This window comes from Cervus canadensis, chromosome 6 (genome assembly GCF_019320065.1).
Source record: "Cervus canadensis isolate Bull #8, Minnesota chromosome 6, ASM1932006v1, whole genome shotgun sequence".
Lineage (NCBI taxonomy): Eukaryota > Metazoa > Chordata > Mammalia > Artiodactyla > Cervidae > Cervus > Cervus canadensis.
Genome location: NC_057391.1, coordinates 24,302,341 through 24,325,364, shown reverse-complemented (window position 1 = coordinate 24,325,364; position 23,024 = coordinate 24,302,341). Strand labels below are relative to the sequence as shown.

At 40.2% G+C, this 23,024-nt stretch overlaps 2 protein-coding genes across 2 annotated transcripts; both read right to left on the bottom strand.

Moving 5' to 3' along the window:
• Positions 1-1,940: 1,940 nt before the first annotated feature.
• On the bottom strand, positions 1,941-2,912 carry LOC122444253 (olfactory receptor 11G2-like). Its single transcript, XM_043472990.1, has one exon. The coding sequence runs from the start codon at positions 2,910-2,912 to the stop codon at positions 1,941-1,943; it is 972 nt and encodes a 323-aa protein (XP_043328925.1).
• Positions 2,913-21,871: 18,959 nt separating this feature from the next.
• On the bottom strand, positions 21,872-22,810 carry LOC122444054 (olfactory receptor 11G2-like). Its single transcript, XM_043472852.1, has one exon. The coding sequence runs from the start codon at positions 22,808-22,810 to the stop codon at positions 21,872-21,874; it is 939 nt and encodes a 312-aa protein (XP_043328787.1).
• Between the last annotated feature and the right edge of the window lie 214 nt (positions 22,811-23,024).

Below are 23,024 nucleotides of genomic sequence, written 5' to 3'. Positions count from 1 at the left end.
TCCAAATGTAAGACCAGAAACTATAAAACTCCTAGAGGAAAACATAAGCAAAACACTCTATGACATAAATCATAGCAGGATCCTCTATGACCCAACTCCCAGAATAATGGAAATAAAAGCAAAAATAAACAAATGGGATCTAATTAAACTTAAAAGCTTTTGCACAACAAAGGAAACTGTAAGCTAGGTGAAAAAACAGCCTTCAGAATGGGAGAAAATAATAGCAAATGAAGCAACTGACAAAGAATTAACCTCAAAAATATACCAGCAACTCCCATAGCTCAATTCCAGAAAAATAAGCCACCCAATCAAAAAATGGGCCAAAGAACTAAACAGACATTTCTCCAAGGAAGACATACAGATGGCTAACAAACACATGAAAAGATGCTCAACATCACTCATTATCATAGAAATGCAAATCAAAACAACAATGAGGTACCATCTTACACAGATCAGAATGGCTGCTATCCAAAAGTCTACAAGCAATAAATGCTGGAGAGGGTGTGGAGAAAAGGGAACCCTCTTACACTGTTGGTGGGAATGCAAACTAGTACAGCCACTATGGAGAACAGTATGGAGATTTCTTAAAAAACTGGAAATAGAACTGCCATATGACCCAGCAATCCCACCGCTGGGCATACACACTGAGGAAACCAGAATTGAAAGAGACTCATGTGCCCCAATGTTCATTGCAGCACTGTTTGCAATAGCCAGGACGTGGAAGCAACCTAGATGTCCATCAGACAAACGGATAAGAAAGTTGTGGTACATATACACAATGGAATATTACTCAGCTGTTAAAAAGTTTGCATTTGAATCAGTTCTAATGAGGTGGGTGAAACTGGAGCCTATTATACAGAGTGAAGTAAGTCAGAAAGAAAAACACCAATACAGTATATTAATATATATATATTCTAATATATATATATGGAATTTAGAAAGATGGTAATGATAACCCTATATGCGAGATAGCAAAAGAGACAGATGTAAAGAACAGACTTTTAGACTGTGTAGGAGAAGGCGAGGGTGGGATGATTTGAGAGAATAGCCTTGAAACATGTATATTATCGTATGTGAAATAGATCACCAGCCCAGGTTCGATGCATGGGATAGGGTGCTCAGGGGTGGTGCACTGGGATGACCCTGAGGGATAGGATGGGGAGGGAGATGGGAGGGGGGCTCAGGATGGGGAACACATGTACACCCATGGCTGATTCTTGTGAATGTATGGCAAAAACCACCACAATATTGTAAAGTGATTAACCTCCAATTAAAATAAATTTTAAAAAAAGAAAATAAATGCACCTTTGGGCTGGATTGTAGTGATCCCACAAAGTCTACAACTCTTTGGCTTACACTGAATATGATCTAATCTTCACGTATCTGCATATAGAAGGCGAGGACCTGCCTCCTAAAGTGATAGTATTGGCAAAATGTGGAGAGTCAATCAGGACAACATAATCTTACTGAGGACCCTCATTGGTGCCCAAAAGAATACTTAGAATAATGGGATATACAAAAGAAATTCTGCTAAATTTTCTCTGATATTGAGGATTTTGTTTAAAAATCTGGTAATCTGGTTATCTGAAGGATTACTGGCTAAATATTCATATGATTGCAATACATTAGCATTTTCTATGCTCTAAAAAGAGCACTGGCTTTGATGAAGGCAGAATTTGAGGTTGTTGAGATAAGTCAGCAAAATGTAATGTATACCAAAAGAGAAATATGTGAAAATCTTATTAAATTGTTCAAAACAACTATACTTAAGGTACAAACATGTCTGGACCATGAATAATAACTTCCTAAGACTTAAACCATGGGGTCTAATGGACTTTTCAAAGTCATTTTCCCAATATATGAAAATAAAATGAAAGGAAAAAAATAATCTCATTCAGCTCATGATCATGCATCCTCCTAAACATGCTTTATGCATTATGTTAAATGTGACTTTTGGAGCCTTTAAAGATCTCCTTCAGTAAAACACTCAAAATTTTTTTTAGTGCTTCTTCCATGTCTTTGTTCCGGAAGTTGTAGATCAGGGGATTAAAGAAAGGGGTTGCCAAAGCATAGAACAAGGTCACAAATTTCTGTATCCCTGGATATTCACCAGAACCTGGGCTAACATACATCAGCATGACTGAGCCATAGAAGAGGGATACCACGGCAAGGTGGGAAGCACAAGTGGAGAAAGCCTTCTGCCTTCCTGAGCCTGAGGACATCTGTAGCACCACAGTAAGGACACAAAAGTAAGTGCCAAGAATGTACAGTAAGGTGAGGAAGATGATTAGAGAGCTTACGATACCACAAACCAGCCTAATTCCAGACACTGGAGCACAGGACAGTGCCAGCAAAGGTGCCAGATCACAGAGAAAATGGTCAACAGTGTTTGGACCACAGAAGGGCACTTGAGATATTAGAATCAAAGGGGTCAATAACCAGAGAAAGCCGCCTGCCCAGCAGAAGACCACTAACAACACACACAGGCGACGGGTCATAATGATAGGATAATGCAAAGTTCTACAAATGGCAAGAAATCGATCAAAAGACATCACTGACAGAAATAAACCCTCAGCCGCACACATGGAGAAGAAGAAGTAGAACTGGAGCAGGCAGCCAGCATAGGAGATGCTCTTGGTCTGGGAGATGATGTTGGCCAACATTTTGGGCACATCAGAATTGACATAGCAGATCTCCAGGAAGGAGAAGTTGGCCAGGAGAATGTACATGGGTGTATGGAGCTTTCGGCTTGACCACACAGCACAGATGATGGATGCGTTCCCCATGAGGATCAGGAAATAGATGATGGAGAAGAGCACAAAGAGGAAGATCTGGATGTCTCTGCGGCAGGGGAAGCCCAGGAGAATGAATTCACTCACAGACCCAGAGATATTAGTCTCCAAGGTCCTCATTCGTCTGAACTGTGGAAGTGACAGAGACAATGAGAAACACAGAAATATCTATATTTTTCCCAATTTCTGATGAAGAGATATGTTTCTTTTCCATAATTTGGGTTTTTTGTATTTCTATCTTTCCTCTGAAAAAGTGAGTTTTTCTTGCTTCTTTTTCTCCTTTCCCTCCTTGTTTATTCAATAAAGTTTTATTTTGCACATACTATTATTGCCCAGCACTCTTCTAGGAGGGAGGGAAAGACAATGAACAAAAAAGCAGAGTCCCTGCTCTTTGGGTTATGTCAAACATCTTTTACTCAAAACAACTTCAAACAATACATTAGGGGCTCTAGAATTTCTATATAGAGGGAGTTTGAACCTGATTAGAAGAGATCTAAGAGAATTTCCAGGTGGCTCAGTGGGTAAAGAAGACTCCTACCAATGCAGAAGACGCAGGAGATGCAAGTTCAATCCCTGGGTCAGGAAGATCCCCTGCAGCTGGAAATGGCAACCTATTCCAGTATTCTTGCCTGAAAAATCCTGTGGTCAGAGAAGTCTGGCAAGCTATAGTCCATGAGGTCACAGAGTTGCACACGACTGGGCATGCACGCACTACAATAGCAAGGGAATTTACCTTGGAACCTCATTTGCACAGCAAGGAAAGCGTTTTTGCTTAGACTGTGTGTTTATTTGAGGCAATTTCATGGGGAGCTAATATGGAATGTGGATGGATGTTAGCAGCCCTCCACCTATGTTGTAATGCTGCCACTGACAGTTAACAGTGTGATGTGACATAAGAAAATTTTTGTTGTCATATTGAAGAGGAAAAGTTAAAATTTTACATAACCTCCTGCTCCTTCTTTCTCTGTACCTCAGCTTGCTCCTTGAAAAGTCTGGATCACATAGGTCTCAGAAAGTGGGGACTCACAATACTAGGACCTGGAGCTTATCTCATTCACCTTTGTCCTGCTATTTGCAATCGTCCAGCCTCCACAAACCCACAAACCCACTTAATCATGTCTGTCCATGTATAAAAGCTCTGTAACCCCTTTGTTGGGGCTCAGAACTTGGAGTGTTAACTCCTCTGGGCCCACCGGCGTAATAAACCTGAGTTCTCCAACTCTCCGAGTGTGGTGCTTGGTTTCCTGAGTACTGATTTCTGCATCATTGCTGGAGACCTCGGCAAGAGTCCAACCACAATGGCCACTTGAGCCATAGGGCTGGTGGTTTGGCCAGGCTGGAGGAAGGGAACCCCGAGAGGAACAAGGAGATGCGCCACTTGACGGTATTTCAGGTCCTCTTTCGGACCGGTGTTCCGACTCTCCGGAAGGCCAAGCCCTGACTGGACTCATTGGAGCAGCTGACCAACTCACCAGGAATGGCCACAGGATCAGGTAAGGCCCCGGGGCCAGTCCCAGTCAGGTCCTACCCCCCAACCAGTAAGAGAGGAGACTGATCACCTCCTTGGAGCTCCCAGGAAGGGAGTATCATATAGGGAGAACTGGGGACTCTGGAGAAGGGAGGCATTGTGACACAACCTCCTTGGAGCTCCCAGGAAGGGAGCAACAGTTAAGGAAACCTGGGGACTCAGGAGAAGGGAGGCATTGTGATAGTCTCTGAATGATTGTGAGTGCATGATTGCTTTGAACAGAGTGAGAGAAATTTTTCTCTTTGGAAACTGCAAAACCAATTCTTTTTGCATATGCAATTAAAAACAACTAGCTTGTTAAAAGGCCTGCCTAGGAAAAAGCTTGAAGTTAACACTTTCCATGTCCTTGAAATACACAGCCAACTTTGCCTGAGACCTCAGCCTTGAGCAAATTAGAACTTCAAAGAAAAAGAAGGGTCAAAGAGATATTTTAATCTCAAACAGAAAACTATAAGATCTCTGTCTGTCTGTCTGAATTTATGTATATCTCAGTGTATTTTTTTCTGATAGTATTGTTGAAGTTGTAAATGAGTTCTAATTTAATTGGCCTAAAGAAAAGTAAGCGCTTATAAATCAAGCAATTCTAAATACAAGAAAAATTAATCTAAGTAAATTTCAGATTCATGTGAACTGGGAAATATTCAATATTAAATATCTAGTATTAATGTTTGCTAATATAATAAGGAAAGTAGGATATATGTTTTTAATAAAGAAGGTATAAAAAATAAAATTATATTTTGTAAAGGGAAGAGAAAGTATGTCTGACTTAACAAGTGGCTGTTACAGAAAGTGATTAAAAAGTTTGTGGAAAGTGGACCCTGAAAAAAAGTTCTGTGCATGGTTAGGACTAAGTTTAAAATAAATTTAATTAAGTTTACCTAAATGAGTTTAAAGTAAGGTGGTGCAAAACTTGAATTCAGCCTTTCTCTCTGTTAAGAGGACATACTTTCTTCAGATGTTGGACTGCTTTTAATAATAGATTTAAGTTTCTTTACCTCTTAATTGATCTGTTCTATATTTACCTTTGAAATCTTTTGTTACCTTTGGCTAAGTAAATAACTATTATTTCACAGTGACTTATAGAATTCTACCTGACAGAGTGTTATAAATCCTTTTGATATCAACAAAACTTCCTAAATAACTTGACTTCTAGCTAACTTTGGGATACTTCAGAGGGCCCCTGAGACATCCCAAAGAGCTATTAAGCTACCTGGGTTCACTGAACATGTTAAATTACATGAGAAGTACTGTTGAAGGGGTGATAAATCTTTTCAGGTTATACTGTATGGTTAATATTACTAATATAGATATCCTAAAATGATGTGAAATTCATATAGATCTTATATGCCCTGATAAAATATAGTCAATTATAATTCTAGTTATCATATTAAAGTGTTATGACCAGGTTTCTTTGTCAATTGCAACAGAATCAGATTTTAAACATTTCTTCTATGGTTTTACTCTCATGCTTTTAGAAGAATACTGCTAGTTCTTCAAAATTTATGGAAAAGACTTTCTAAGATTAAGCAGATAAACAAATTTTGTTATTAACAGTAAGCTGGTGCCAGACTGGAATTTGGTCTTCTCCCTGTTTAGAGAACAAAGTTTTCTTAGAAAGCAGCTTTCGATAACAGATTATGAATTTCTTTGCCTTTAAGTGATTTATATTTGTTTTCAAAATCTTTTTGTTACTTTGGTAAAGTAAATAAACATATTTAAGATTATGGTACATGTAGACAAGGCTCATTCTGCTTCTACAAAAAAAAGAAAAAACCCTCACGGTTAGATTTTGCTATCTTGATGTCCTTAAAACATGGCAATAGTCTGCTCCTAAATCAGGAAATTAAAAATGGATAAACAACAGCTAAAAATCAAAGAGCCAGGGCTATGGGAAATCCAAGACAGCCGCTTGGCTTTTCCCAGTTCCCTGACAGACCTCATTTTTATTTGATGGGTTAAAGCTTTCTCTGTCTACAGTGTTAATTCCCTTACAATGAGTTCTCCAGAAAACAAGAAAAATTATGTTTCACTGAATATTAAGTTCTAGTTTTGTTAATTAAGGTCTGTGCTACTAAGACTCAACTTCTGAGATAGTTCCTTGTTATGTTATATTGCTAAAAGGTTTAGTTAAAGACACTCTAAGATTGTTTCTAAAGCTTATATCAGTAACCAGTCTTTAGATAAAGGTCAGATGCCCCATGATGTACAACCAGGAGATTAACACCTGGCTATAATCGTTTAACTGAGTCAGATGACCTGAGGTATATCAGGCTATACCCAGTGAAAGTTCTTGACTTAAATTCTTGCTTGTGACCTTACTAATAACTGCTAGCTATATTATTTTCTATGTAGCTTGCTTCAGAAGATTATTTCTTACGTTACCAAATGTGTGACTGAGCCTGTGATAAAATGCTGATATGCAGTTCCATATGAGATCAATAATTGTAACAGTGTAACTCTAGATATGAGAAGAAACAACAAGAGGAAATATTTTCCTGGACCAAGAGGTTAGTAACAGAGGTATGGTCCAGAGACTTTTGCTATTTACAAGGCCTGGTCTAGTGACAACATGTTGAGTGGCCTGTCAATAGAATCTTTGTTCAACCTGGGAATGAGCCTTCCCAGCACTGCAGGACACACTGACCATGAAATGCCCCCAAACCATGGTCAAATATGTGACCTTCAGATTGTCAGATGTTTTCAGGTAAAGATTTTTATGAGTACAAATTCTTGCATCTTCTCACACCTAGAGAAACATTAATTTCATGAATCAGTGTCTGGACCTGGTTCTCCTGGCTAGCCTCTCAGCAGCTTTCCTACATCTATTAATCTTTGGGCCATATATCTTTAACTTTCCTGTTAAGTTTGTTTCTCCAAGTAGTAGTACAACAAAAATATCCCCCGGCCAATACCCAGACAGTGCTAGAACAAGCTGCCTTATCATTCTATGGGCTCTCATCTCCCTCTGTAAGTGCACCCCAAGGTCCTCAGGCTATTCTCCTTTTGAAATCTTATATGGGAGACCACCCCAGGGGTAAAAAGCTCAAGGGAGACCCCCAGCAACTAGCTGAACTGAGATGTCCTGACACCTCCAGGCCCTGTAAAAGTCTTCTGCCATATCGCCCGAGAAACCTTAGAAAGGACACCCATTCCTTTGGGCAATTGGGTTCATCCTATCATCCAGGAGATGAGGTATGGGTTAAAAATTAGGGGGGGGGGGGGAAACACTTCAGCCAGTTTGGACAGGTCCTCACACGGTCATCCTGGCAGCCCCTACTGCTGTTAAAGTTATAGGTGTCATCCCGTGGATCCACCACACCGGAGTCAAGAAGGCAGCTACTTCCTGTGATGAGGACACCTGGAAAGCAGTTCAGGACCCCAAAAACCTCGTCAAGTTCCGGTTCCAAAGACAACGGCCCTCACCCACAAAGGACGCTGAGCCCTGCTCTGGTCACTGCAGAAGCTGACGAGTCAATGCTCGGCAGAAGCTTGAGGATTCTTCAGCCTTGCTCCAGCCACACTCCGGCAGCTGGCCAGTCAATGCACTGAAGAAATTTGAGGATCCAGCTAACAAAATATCAATGAATTTTCACTGTCAACCCTAGCCTCTATCACCAGTTGGTATTATCTCTGTGCTCTTCATTACAGGACCAGCTAGACTCCCTGGCTGAGGTGGTTTTACAGAATAGGAGAGGGCTAGACCTACTGACCGGAGAAGGCAATGGCACCCCAGTCTAGCACTCTTGCCTGGAGAATCCCATGGACAGAGGAGCCTGGTGGGCTGCAGTCCATGGGGTCGCGAAGAGTCAGACACGACTGAGAGACTTCACTTTCACTTTTCACTTTCATGCATTGAAGAAGGAAATGGCAACCCACTCCAGTGTTCTTGCCTGGAGAATCCCAGGGACGGGGGAGCCTGGTGGGCTGCCGTCTATGGGGTCGCAGAGAGTCGGACATGACTGAAGCGACTTAGCAGCAGCAGCAGCAGCAGACCTACTGACAGTTGAAAAGGGAGGACTCTTCCTCTTTTTGAATGAAGAATGTTGCTTTTATGTAAACCAATCAGAAATAGTCTGGGACATGGCCCAGCAGCTAAGGGAACAAATCATAAAGAGGAGAGAGAAGCTAGCTAATTCCTGGGGTAATTGGAGCAATGTCTGGAGCGGGTCATCGTGTCTTCTCGCTTTAACAGGTCCTCTCTTCATTCTGTCTGTGGTGCTCTTGTTTGGCCCTTGTATTCTCAATGCTATTACCCAGTTCATAACCTCTCGAATTGAATCCATAAAGTTACAAATGGTAATAGCTCAATATAGCCCCCTAAGCGACGGGAGCTCTGAATGTCCTACCAAAACATGAGATGATGCTTTCTGCAGTGAGTGATAGAAGCATCAAGACAGGGGAAGAAGAGGAAAAGTTAAAATTTTATGTGACTTCCTGCTCCTTCTGCCTCTGTAACTCAGCTTGCTCCTTGCAAAGTCTGGATCACCTTGATCTCAGACAGTGGGGACTCACAATACTAAGAACTGAAGCTTATCTCACTCACCCTTGTCCTGTTCTTTGCAATTGCCCAGCCCCCGCAAGCCTGCAAATCAACTTAATCAGGCCTGTCCGTGTATAAAAATTCTGTAACCCCTTTGTTTGGGGCTCAGAGCCTGGAGTGTTAACTCCTCTGGGCCCACCGGCATAATAAACGTGAGTTCTCCAACTCTCCGAGTATGGTGCTTGGTTTCTCGAGTACTGATTTCTGCAACATGAGAGACATGATGATTATATTCAGTTGAAAAAAATAATAATAATAAGGAAAGGCTTTTGAGAGGGTGATGGACCTTGGCAAAACACACATTTTCAAGAGCAATGATGAAGGCAGAATATCAATAGCATATAATATGAAAAGATTTGAATACAAGAAATTATATTTACAGAACAATCCAAAACAATGGAAGTTAGAATATCTGTAAAGGTATAGTCAGATATTAGGTACAAAGATAGGGCCTTGTAGCAGAGGACTCACTGCGAGTCTGACTCGTTCAGGCCTAATTTACTAGTCAGTGGAAATCTGGAGCTGGTCTAGTAGAATGATCAAGAGTTTATGGAAGCTGCATTTGCAAGACAATTCACCAGACAATTATAGGCTGATGAAATTAACAAGAAATTATTAGAAAGCTGTTTTGATAACCCAAGGAGAAAGCATGAAGACCTGACATTGGGTAATGAATGTGCAAAAAGATACCAAGGTTGGTTTCAAGAGATGAGCAGTGGTAGAAACCTAATCTCCTGGTCTTTAAAATAAGCAGAGGTAATTAAATATTGCTCAAGGAGCACAGGAGGAAGACAGAAAAGAGAGATCCTACTTTTCATTTTCCACAGTAATATTCTTTAGCTGTCTTCCAATTGTCTTTTCATCTGGGACACCTCAGAGCAAGCAGCCACCCTCAGCACAATAGTCACATTCTAAGGGCCCTTCAGTTCCCATAGATCAACACACTGAACAGTCACTCCTGTTTTTGCCTTGGGCTATGTCTCAGAGGGCTTCTCTGGTGGCTCAGATTGTAAAGAATCCTACTTGATTCCCCAGTCCCATTTTCTTTTGACTCTTTTGAATCTGCATATTTCATTAAATAAATCAGCATCTACTTACAAAGTTTTCTTCTCTCACAAGCCACACAAAATGGGTGTTGATTTGCTATGTTGTCATCTGTGTGAAAGAAAACAGAAAAAGATGAGTCTCTACTCATCTAAATTATTGCCCAAGTCTTTAAGAAAAAAGTTTCCATTTTCCTGTCTGCTAAAAATACAGTTATTTTGAAGACAACTTGTAAAATCAAAATGACAATTTGACAAAAAAAATTTTTTGTTGATTCCATGTCTATTAAGATTTTTGTAATAGGAACGGTGTTTGTAAATGAAAGCAATCATGAAATTTTATGCTCCTTTTTCATGTTAATATATAAAGTGAAATGGACATCAAGACATAGGAAATAAGTGACTGTTCCATATGCCCATATACATTTATCCTAATGCTTCACAGGAGTCTAAGTTGTAAAACACCTTTAGGTACCTTTCTTCACAAAGATTCCTTTCAGGTTTTACTCAGAGAATAGAATATACCACAACTCTCCATTTCTCCTTATCTATTCCTTCCAGACTCTGAAGCCTGTCTCTGGAGATCTCAACCCCAGGAGCAATGGAAGCAATTAATATGCATCATACAGACTCAAGGATGTTTCATCTTCAGTGATGATCAGATTGGAGATAAAAACCACATGCATGTGCACACACTTATATATAGACTCACATGCAAACACACATACATGCAAACACATACACCCAAATATTCTAGGCTTGCACATTATTGCTCCCTCAAGAGTTGTGTCTCCTAACTTTATAAATTACTTCTTAGCTAACAAAGTTTTTTGACATGATATGTACTATTACCTTCAAGCTTAGTTAGACTAGAGTTTCCCATTCCTGTGGTCCAAATGCAGTTTAAAGATCTCATCCACTAAATCCAAAATGAGCCTGTTTGGTAGTTAAAATAGGAAAAAGGAGTCCAGAAGGGCGGTGGCTAAAAGACAAAGAAGGGAAAGAACCCCGAAAAAAGGGAGGTCCAAGGACCAGAGTGAGGACCTCAGGAAAAACAAACAGCACTCCTGGCTAGTTCAGTTTACATAGGGCAGGCCCAGGGGGAGGAGAAAAAACATATAAAAAGAGGAGCCAAGGGACTGGGGGTCTCTCTCTCTTCTCTTTGCATTTTTTGGGTCAGCATACCCTCACGCCTTGAGGATGTATTTTCCTTTATTTTCTAAATAAAACTGAGCTATAACACTGATCTCTCCAAGAGCTGTGACACGGTCTGTCCAAGGACAGTAATGCTGGTCCATCATTTCAAATTTTTGTTGTGATGAGACAGAACTGAGGAAATTACATACACACACACACACACACACACAAGCCTATTCCACAGAGCTATCTCTATTACTTACAAAACTCTTTATTTCCACATATAGATCAAACAAGATAGGTATTGGTCAACCAAGAAGTTGAGACATTAATTGTATGACTGCAACAAATCCATTTCCTCTTCTTCAACTCAACAGTTTTTTTCTAAGCCTTCCTTGCAGCATAGGTGTGCACATATGACTGAGTTCTACTTGTTACGATGTATATAAAGCTGACCTGCAATACTTCAGGCCTTAGCCATGCACAGTCCTTGATGATCTCTGATGTAATGGAGCATGTTGACCCAAGAAGCTGAGTTTTGAAGATGACAAAGCCCAAGATGGAAAAACCTTGAATCATCACATGAAGAACAATCTCCTGTGGAGCAGGAATACCTGTTTGGGATTTAAATGAGTAGTAAATAAACATCTTTCAAGCAACCCACTACAAAAGAACTTTGTTTGGAGAACAAAAATGCGACTGATTAAATCAAATATTTATATTTAGATAAATATATAAAGAAAACAATCCATGGTTGACTCTGTGAAATGAAAATATCTCCTGCCATGTTAATAAACAAGAAATATCACAGCCATCAGCAATTTCTGGCCTCAAAATGTGAATCAGTTCAGTTCAGTCGCTCAGTCGTGTCTGACTCTTTGTGCCTCCATGGACTGCAGCACTCCAGGCCTCCCTGTGAATAAGGGCTCCCCAAACTGTAATCCAGCAAATGCTGCTGCTGCCACCCTTACAATGATTAATGATTGCTGAGGTGGTGGTAGAGGGGCCTGGGGTGGGGGCCGGGGTGGGGGGGTGGTGCGGGGCAGGGGAAATGCAAGAAGCAAGGTGAACAAGGAAGCAGGATTGGCCCGGGATAGCTGAGGTGCATATGAAAGGAATGAATTCAGTGAGCCCAGAGGCTTGCATCTTCCCATACATGGAATACTTTCAAACTGCCTGGTCCCTTTGTTCCCCTCCTGCCTGTCTCCTGAGCTCTGAGCCCTAAACATTCCCACCAAATAAAATAACTCTCTACTTTCAGGCTGTGGCTATATTTTTTAAGTCGACAACTGTATCATAGTGTATATGTGTACAGAGTAATTCCATTCAACTTTCTAATTTAAAATAATAGGGAGAGATTAAGGAAACTGTGTATAAAAGACAAATCCTGAAAAACAAAAATTTTGAGTCATAGAGTGAATATATTTTAAATTTTGGTCACATTTCCCTCCAAAAAGTTCCAGAACTAACGTTACCTTTCCCTCTGTTCTTAGCACCAAAGCTGTGTACTGTGCTGCTAGCCTATTTCTTCAAACCAGACTTTATAAATAAGTGTAACAACACTATTTCATGCCTCCAGTGTGATGATATATGTCAGCATCAACTGAGAGAACATGAACATACCCTTAAGTCTATCTTTTCATCCAAGGTGACCCAATGGCTACCTTTCAAACATCCTAGATCCTCAAAAACACAGAGCTAGTGATCCCCCCAAATAAAGACCTGGGGAACTGTATTAACTATTCACAAGCCATTATAGAACCAAGGCAGTTCTCATGCTATTTCAATGTGCACACATGAGGGATATATGATCCTTCAGAACTCACTAGATCTGTTACTAACTTGACTCTGTAACACTCTGAGACATCAGCAGTACTTTTAAGGGGAACTGTGAAATTCTCAAAAGATTGAGATAATGAAATTAATTTGAATTCATCTTCTCCTTAAAGCTAATCTGATAGTTTATGACATACTTGGTGAGAGAAGGAGCTGTATTATGACATTAAACAGAACAATACCTAAACTTAACGATGCCAGATTTTCTAAAATGCAAATCTGGTCATCTCTTCCTTGCTTTCCATCCCTATATATTTCCTTCCCACCTATGGGATCAAGTTCAACATCTTTAGCATATCTAAGTTCCTGCATGTTTAAGTTCATCTCCTTTCAGGATGCACTCACTGTGCATTCAGTCATATATTAGGAATGTTCTATATGCTCCTTTTACTGTTTGTAACATCACCAACCACCATCATTCCCTCACTTCTATCTAGAAAGCTTCTACCTTGTCATTCAAAACTCAGCTGAAATATCAGCGCCTCTGTGAACACTTCTCTGGCACTTCCCACCTACACTCCCCAAACCTGTACTCTTAAGTCCAACACTGCTCTGTGCTCTGGCACCTTATGCATTCCTCTCTCTCAGCAATTTTTTTTTTTTTTTTGAATTGCTAACACATCTGTGGCCCCGCAAGTCAAGAGTTCCTCCAGAACAAGGATTCTATCATATTCACCTATGCATCATCAATGTCAAATGTACTACTTAGAACACAATTAAAAGTTTAAGAAGCCCTTGAAGGCCTCGTAGTTCTTTGTATAAAAAGGCGTATCCTCTGGTATATATACCACCATCAGCAAGGCTAAAGAAGGGGCTGCAAACTCTGCCATCTCCTAATAAGTTACCCTCTTCTCCCTCCCTACCAACCCCTTTCTACAACCATCACTGTGGGAAACATCAATACAATTTCACTGTGCTATTTTTCTCAAAGTGGCCCTGACCTGACTTCACAGGCAGCCCTCCTTGTCTCTTTTGCCACTTCAAGGTTTTTATCCCTCTCTCTTCTCTAAAAGTTATGTTTTGAATTTCAGTCTCCCTTCAGAGGAAGAGGACAAAGAGGAAGGGAGAGTAAAGAAAACACAGTAAGTCATTTATCTAAAGTTACTGATGAAACCTCCTAATCTCCTAATCTTAATTTACCACACTTCTACCCACTCTCATTACAAAGGAGGATGCAGGAAGCCAAGAGCTACACTGTCTATAATATGGTAACCACTAGCTACATGTGGATACTGAGCACCTGAAATGTGAACCCAAGCTGATACATGCTATTAGTGAATATAAAATTCACCCCAGATTGCCGGATGAAATAAATGAATGCAAGATATCTGGTTAATAATTTTATATTGACTACATGTTGAAATGATATTTTTGTATATTGGGCTAATAGATTATTAAAATTAAATTTACTATTTCTTTTTAATGTGGTAAGTAGAAAAATGTACCTTATATATGTCGCTTGCATGTGTGGCCCACCTATTTCTATTGGACAGCTCTGCTTTAGCCTTACATGTCCTGAGAATACAGGCAGAGGAGGCGTTCTCTTCCCCCTTGAACTCGTGCGCATGGAAACTGTGGCTAACAGTGGGGGAGGCTGAAGCCAGTTGGCTCAGGTAGGAAGTATTTCTGAGATTCAGCACAGGCTCTACCTGTTATACCTGAAGAGTGGGTAACACTGGGCAGCCTCAGAGAAAATTCCTTCAGGTGTCAAGAGTTTGCACATCTCAGGTGGACTTGATCTTACATACCTATCTCAGATCCAAACTTATTCCTTTCTTTAAAGTTATTCCTGGTCAAATAGTGCAGTTTCTAACAATTATGTGCACAAAGGATGAAAGAAATTCCTGAGGTGGAAATCTACATTTGGAAGAAGGGAAAAGACTTCCTTGCTCTGTCCTCCAGAGGGCACTCCAAGGTGCCCTTTTATTTTGCTCTTTGATGACAAAAGGGCACCTTGGAGTGAAGGAGGAAACAGACAGAACAGGTTCCATCTTGAAAGCAGGACTCCATCTTGGGCCAGACTGTGGACTTTGAGCTATATGCCCAGTATCTATGAAAATGACATACCAACTGGAAAACCAGACCACCCCACCACCCCCCCCCCCCCCCCAGATAGAAGAGCCCCAGGGCTCATACCGAGACTCTCTGTCACCTAAAAAATACCCTAATTATCTGTATAACTGAATAGAATCATAAATTCTATTATGCTTATTGGGGTATGACCACAGGCCTATTGATAATTATACACTGCTAATTCCCTAGGCTTAAGGTATATGAATCACGGGTTAACTTTGATTGCATCTTTCTTTTCCTTTGTTCAGACTAGTTTCAGAGAATTTGGGGAGGAGGGTTTGAGCACGTACACTTAGGGTATATAAGGTTTTCACAAAAACTGGTCGGGGTTCTTGGCTAAGAGGAGATTCTGCCTTGGGCCCGCCAGTATAATAAACTGCACTCCACAGTATAACACAACTGCGTTGTCCTGAGTGAGTTTCTTTCCCAGAACGTGTGGCTACAACAGGAGGACAAAGCACAGTTGGAGTTGAAGAGCGGAGAAGCAGTCATGATTTCAAGGGAAATATCCTACCCTTTGGGCTTCCCAGGTGGCACTAATGATAAAGAACCCTCCTGCCAATGCAGGAAACATAAAAGAAATGGGTTCAATCCCTGGATCAGGAAGATCCCACGGAGGAGGGCATGGTAACCCACTCCAGTAGTCTTGCCTGGAGAATCCCATGGACAGAGGAGCCTGATGGGCTACAGTTCACGGGGTTGCAAACAGCCAGACACGACTGAAGCAACTTGGCATGCACACATGCATCCTACCCTTCGTAGCTTTTACTCCTGAGAAAAAGGTGTAACAGCAACATCATGGAGGAAAATAAAATGCACACATAGACGAGGTTACAGCTGCAGAGACTGCCAGAAGAAGAGTACAGCGGAAATGTAAATCAATAATAAAATACAGAAAAATTAACACTGGTAGTATGCCTTGCATTTTTAGTTATTTTTTACTATGGTAAAATACACGTAATGTGACATTACAATTAATTTTTTAAGAGTACAGTTCTGTGGCATTAAATACATTCACATTGTTGAGCAACAATGACCACCATTCAATCTATAACATTTTTTCTTCCAAAACTGAAACTCTATATTCATTAAACAATAATTCCCCAATTCCCTACCCCAAGCTGGAGGTGACTACTGTCCTACTCTCTGTCTCTATTAATTTGACTACTCCAGGAAACTTATACAAATGGAATCATAGAGTATTTGTCATTTTGTGACTGGTCCATCCATGTTTCAGCATGTTTCAGAATTTCCTCACTTTATTAGGTTGAATAAATATCACACTGTATGTATATCACATTTTTTTCATTCATTCATCCATCAATGAACATTTGAGTTGCTTTCATCTTTTAATCATACTTTAGTATGATCAAACACTTTACAAATATTTTTAAATGATCTCTCATTTGATCCATATGGGCACTTAGTTTCTTTGGTCATGTCCAATTCTGTGCAACTCTATGCACTGTAGCCTGCTAGGCTCCTCTCTCCATGGGATTCTCCAGGCAAGTATACTGGAGTGAGTTGTCATTTCCTTCCCTAGGGGATCTTCCCAACCCAGGGATTGAACCTTTGTCTCTTACATATCTTGCATTGGCAGGCAGGTTCTTTACCACTAGTGCTACCTGGGAAGCCATTGATCCACATAAAACCCCCAAAAAATATTCTTTTAAAAATTTGGAGTGAAAGTTCCTTGCTGAGGCAGAACCAGAAGACAGTCCTCATCAATTTTGTCCAACAGATAATTACTATGACTTTCATAAGACAAGGAAATGTAGGGGAGTATAGCCAAAAAATTATCCTCTTGATTTGCACTTATTCAGACCTCTTCTGAAGTTCAAAGCTTGTATTAAATAGGCAATTTTTCTTTATATAAAATTATGATTTAAAAGATAAGAACCATAAAATTCATAGAGGAAAACACAGACAGAACACTCTTATCACAAATCATAGAAGCAGCTTTTTGGGATCTGAGTCTTACAGCAAAGGAAACAAAAGCAAAAATAAATAAATAGCAGCTAATTAAACATAAAACTTTTGTATAGCAAAGGAAACCATTGAAAAAGATAAACACAACCTACTGAGTGGGAGAAAATATTTGCAAATGATATGACCAACAAAGCAATTAAAACCCAAAATATATAAACAGCTCGTACAACTCAATCTCAAAAAATTTCAACCTGATTAAAAATGGGCAGAAGACCTGAATAGATGTTTTTCCAAGATGATATACAGGTGGCCAATAGGCAGATGAACAGATACTCAACACCACTAATCATCAGATAGAGGCAAATCAAAAACAAAATGAGACATCTTTTCACACCTGACAAAATGGCCATCATCAAAAAGTCTACAAACAACAAATATTGGTGAACATACAGACAAAAAGAACCTTTGTGCGCTGTTGGTGGGAGTGTAAATTGGTGCAACCACTTTGGAAAACACTATGAACTAAAAGTAGAACTACCATATCACCCACCAATTCCATTGCTGGGTATATATTTGATGAAAAAGAAAATGCTAATTAGAAAAGATACATGCAACCCAATGTTCACAACAGCATTTTTTAATAGCCAAGAGGTGGAAGCAAATTTAGTGTCTATTAACAGATGAATGGATAAAGAAGAAGATGAGTATTCCATTATATGTATACATATACAAAAAAGTGTGCATGCTGCATCTTCAGTCAATCATGTCTTACTCTTTGCAACCCTATGGACTGTAGCCCACCAAACTCCTCTGTCTGTGGGATTCTCCAGGCAAGAATATTGGAATGGGTTGTCATTTCCTCCTACAGGGGATTATCCCAACCCAGGTACTCAGCCTGCATCTACCACATCTCCTGCATTGCCAGGAAGATCCTTTAGCACTGAGCCACCTGGGATTCCCTAATGAAATATTCAGTTCAGTTCAGTTCAGTTCAGTCACTCAGTCGTGTCCGACTCTTTGGGACCCCATGAATCGAGGCACGCCAGGCCTCCCTGTACAACACCAACTCCCGGAGTTTACTCAAACTCATGTCCATCGAGTCGGTGATGCCATCCAGCCATCTCATCCTCTGTCATCCCCTTCTCCTCCTGCCCCCAATACCTCCCAGCATCAGGGTCTTTTCCAATGAGTCAACTCTTCGCATGAGGTGGCCAAAGTATTGGAGTTTCAGCTTCAACATCAGTCCTTCCATTGAGCACCCAGGACTGATCTCCTTTAGGATGGACTGGTTGGATCTTGTAGTCCAAGGGACTCTCAAGAGTCTTCTCCAAAACCACAGTTCAAAAGCATCAATTCTTCGGTGCTCAGCTTTCTTTATAGTCCAACTCTCACATCCATACAACACACACTAGAAAACATAGCCTTGACTAGATGGATCTTTGTTGGCAAAGTAATGTCTCTGCTTTTTAAATATGCTATCTAGGTTGGCCATAACTTTCCTTCCAAGGAGTAGCATCTTTTAATTTATGGCTGCAATCAACCATCTGCAAGTGATTTTGGAGTCCAGAAAATAAAGTTTGTCACTGTTTCCACTGTTTCCCCATCTATTTGCCATGAAGTGATGGGACCGGGATGCCATGATCTTCGTTTTCTGAATGTTGAGCTTTAAGCCAACTCTTTCACTCTCCTCTTTCACTTTCATCAAGAGGCTTTTTAGTTCCTCTTCACTTTCTGCCATAAGGGTGGTGTCGTCTGCACATCTGAGGTTATTGCTATTTCTCCCGGCAATCTTGATTCCAGCTTGTGCTTCTTCCAGCCCAGCGTTCCTCATGATGTACTCTGCATATAAGTTAAATTAGCAGGGTGACAATATACAGCCTTGATGTACTCCTTTTCCTATTTGGATCCAGTCTGTTGTTCCATGTCCAGTTCTAACTGTTGCTTCCTGACCTGCATATAGGTTTCTCAAGAGGCAGGTCAGGTGGTCTGGTATTCCCATTTCTTTCAGAATTTTCCACAGTTTGTAGTGATACACACAGTCAAAGGCTTTGGCATAGTCAATAAAGCAGAAGTAGATGTTTTTCTAAAATTCTCTTGCTTTTTCGATGATCTAGCAGTTGTTGGCAATTTGATCTCTGCTTCCTCTGCCTTTTCTAAATCCAGCTTGAACATCTGGAAGTTCATGGTTCATGTATCGCTGAAGCCTGGCTTGGAGAGTTTTGAGCGTTTCTTTACTGGTGTGTGAGGTGAGTGCAATTGTGTGGTAGTTTGAGCATTCTTTGGCATTGCCTTTCTTTGGGACTGGAATGAAAACTGACCTTTTCCAGTCCTGTGGCCTCTGCTGAGTTTTCCAAATTTGCTTGCATATTGAGTGCACCTTCACAGCATCATCTTTCAGGATTTGAAATAGCTCAACTGGAATTCCATAACCTCCACTAGCTTTGTTCATAGTGATGCTTTCTAAGGCCCACTTGACTTCACATTCCAGGATGTCTGGCTCTAGGTGAGTGATCACACCATCATGATTATCTGGGTCATGAAGATCTTTTTTGTACAGTTCTTCTGTGTATTCTTGCCACCTCTTCTTAATATCTTCTGCTTCTGTTAGGTCCATACCATTTCTGTCCTTTATTGAGCCCCTCTTTGCATGAAATATTCCCTTGATATCTCTAGTTTTCTTGAAGAGATCTCTAGTCTTTCCCATTCTGTTGTTTTCCTCTATTTCTTTGCATTGATCATTGAGGAAGGCTTTCTTATCTCTCCTTGATATTCTTTGGAACTCTGTATTCAAATAGGAATATCTTTTCTTTTCTCCTTTGCTTTTCACTTCTCTTCTTTTCACAGCTATTTGTAAGGCATTCTCAGACAGCCATTTTGCTTTTTTGCATTTCTTTTCCATGGGGATGGTCTTGATCCCTGTCTCCTGTACAATGTCACGAACATCTGTCCGTAGTTCACCAGGCTCTCTGTCTATCAGATCTAGTCCCTTAAATCTATTTCTCACTTCCACTGTATAATCATAAGGGATTTGATTTAGGTCATACCTGAATGGTCTAGTGGTTTACTAAATCTAAAATAAATATTTCCAGAGGAGAATTTCTTAAAATTCAAAGTCTTCTCTATTATTTACTGATTGAGTGACTAGTTATTAAAATTGGTATTTATCTGTTTTCTTAATTTTAACTGGGGATAGCCAAGTTAAATCATATCCCCATCATAGAGCGTTTGCGAATGAGTGAGTTAATATATGGAAACATTTGTAACAGTGCCTGGTGCTAGATAAATATATTATTACAATATTGTGTAGTATATTATTATCAATAAAAATTGTACCAAAATTTATCATCATTACTTATTGTTGCCAAGTATGAATTTCAGCAGTTTCTTTTTTCCCAAACTTAAAAAAGTATTATTTTTATTATTAAAGTACAGTTGATATACAGTTTTATATTAGTTTTAGTTATACAAAATAGTAATTCAATATTTTTATAGATAATTTAAAATTATTATAAAATAATGGCTATAGTTCCCTATGTTGTACAATATATTCTTGTAGTTTATTTATTTAATACATAATAGTTGCTATCTCTTAATCTCCTACTCCTGTTGTGCCTGTCTCCCCTTCCTTCTCTCTCTACTGGTAACCTCTAGTTTGTTCTCTATATCTGTGAGTCTGTTTCTGTTTTTTTGTATTCATTTGGTTGTTTTATTTTTTAGATTCCACATATAGGTGATAACATACACCTATAGAGATAACATTTGTCTCTCTCTGTCTGACTTATTATACTGAGCATAATACCCTCCAGTCCATCCATGTTGTAGCAAATGGCAGGATTTCATTATTTTTTGTTGTTGAGTAATATCTCAAAGAGATGGGAATACCAGACCACCTGACCTGCCTCTTGAGAAACCTATATGCAGGTCAGGAAGCAACAGTTAGAACTGGACATGGAACAACAGACTGGATCCAAATAGGAAAAGGAGTACATCAAGGCTGTATATTGTCACCCTGCTAGTTTAACTTATATGCAGAGTACATCATGAGGAACGCTGGGCTGGAAGAAGCACAAGCTGGAATCAAGATTGCCGGGAGAAATAGCAATAACCTCAGATGTGCAGACGACACCACCCTTATGGCAGAAAGTGAAGAGGAACTAAAAAGCCTCTTGATGAAAGTGAAAGAGGAGAGTGAAAGAGTTGGCTTAAAGCTCAACATTCAGAAAACGAAGATCATGGCATCCGGTCCCATCACTTCATGGCAAATAGATGGGGAAACAGTGGAAACAGTGACAAACTTTATTTTTCTGGACTCCAAAATCACTGCAGATGGTGATTGCAGCCATGAAATTAAAAGATGCTTACTCCTTGGAAGGAAAGTTATGGCCAACCTAGATAGCATATTAAAAAGCAGAGACATTACTTTGCCAACAAAGATCCATCTAGTCAAGGCTATGGTTTTTCTAGTGGTTGTGTATGGATGTGAGAGTTGGACTATAAAGAAAGCTGAGCACCGAAGAATTGATGCTTTTGAACTGTGGTTTTGGAGAAGACTCTTGAGAGTCCCTTGGACTACAAGATCCAACCAGTCCATCCTAAAGGAGATCAGTCCTGGGTGCTCAATGGAAGGACTGATGTTGAAGCTGAAACTCCAATACTTTGGCCACCTCATGCGAAGAGTTGACTCATTGGAAAAGACCCTGATGCTGGGAGGTATTGGGGGCAGGAGGAGAAGGGGATGACAGAGGATGAGATGGCTGGATGGCATCACCGACTCGATGGACATGAGTTTGAGTAAACTCCGGGAGTTGGTGTTGTACAGGGAGGCCTGGCGTGCCTCGATTCATGGGGTCCCAAAGAGTCGGACACGACTGAGCGACTGAACTGAACTGAACTGAACATTTGTTACTTTTACGTATAATTTTCCTTGATTCTTTACAACAGTCCTCAAAAGGAAATTTAGCTCACCAAAGTGTCTCCCATTCAGGAGTTATTTCTAAAGTTTACACATAATTTTCTTCAGAGCAACCTTCATCTCCTTATTCCTGAGGCTGTAGATCAGAGGATTTAAAAGTGGAGTCGCAATTGAGTACAACATGGTCAAGAACTTTTGCCTCCCAGGCTGACTGGCTACCCCTGGGCTTACATACATCACTGTGACTGAGCCATAAAATAAAAACACAACTATCAGGTGGGAGGTACATGTGGAAAAGGCTTTTCTCCTACTTGAACCTTTGGGAACCTGAACCACAGCTCGAAGTACCAGAGTGTAGGACACAAGAATGTAGAACAAAGTGATGAATGTTATCACAGCACTGAAAGTGCTACATGTCAGAGCTGTCTTGGGGACAGGGACACAAGATATGGCCAGCATTGCCCCAAGATCACAGAGGTAGTGATCAATGACATTTGAACCACAAAATGGAACTTGCGAGATAAGAGCAGCAGGTGTAACTAACCATAAGAATCCAGCCACCCAGGAAGCAGACACAAGGGTTCCACAGACTTTCCTGGTCATTATGGTTGGGTAGTGCAATGGACGGCAGATGGCAACATATCTGTCAAATGCCATGAGGGCCAGGAAGAAGAGTTCTGTGGCACAAAGAGAAAGGAAGATGTAGAACTGTAGGATACAGCCATGATAGGAGATGGTCTTGGTCTTGGATAGCAAGTTGAACAACATGCTGGGCACATTGGAATTGATGTAGCAGATCTCCAGGAATGAGAAGTTGGCCAATAAAATATACATGGGAGTGTGGAGTTGCTGGTCCCACCACACAGCACAGATAATAGCACTGTTGCCCAACAAGGTCAAGATGTAGATGATGGAGAATAAAACGAAAAGGAGAATCTCTATTTCTTGGCTACACAGGAAACCCAGTAGGATGAATTCATGAAAGGAAGCAGTGACATTCTTGTTATGCAAAACATGCATTTTCTTCTAAACTATAATGTGCACAGACATAATCAGAAGTGCATATTAAGAGTTTATTTTATTCAGTTTTTCTTGCCTCAATTTCTCATTGGAAGTAAGTGGCATTATAAGTAGAGGATAAACTGGAATATCAGTATTTAGTCAATATGAAGAATTTTTCTCAAAATAGCATTGACATAAGAATAACACCATTGATAATATTACTTTAAATAGT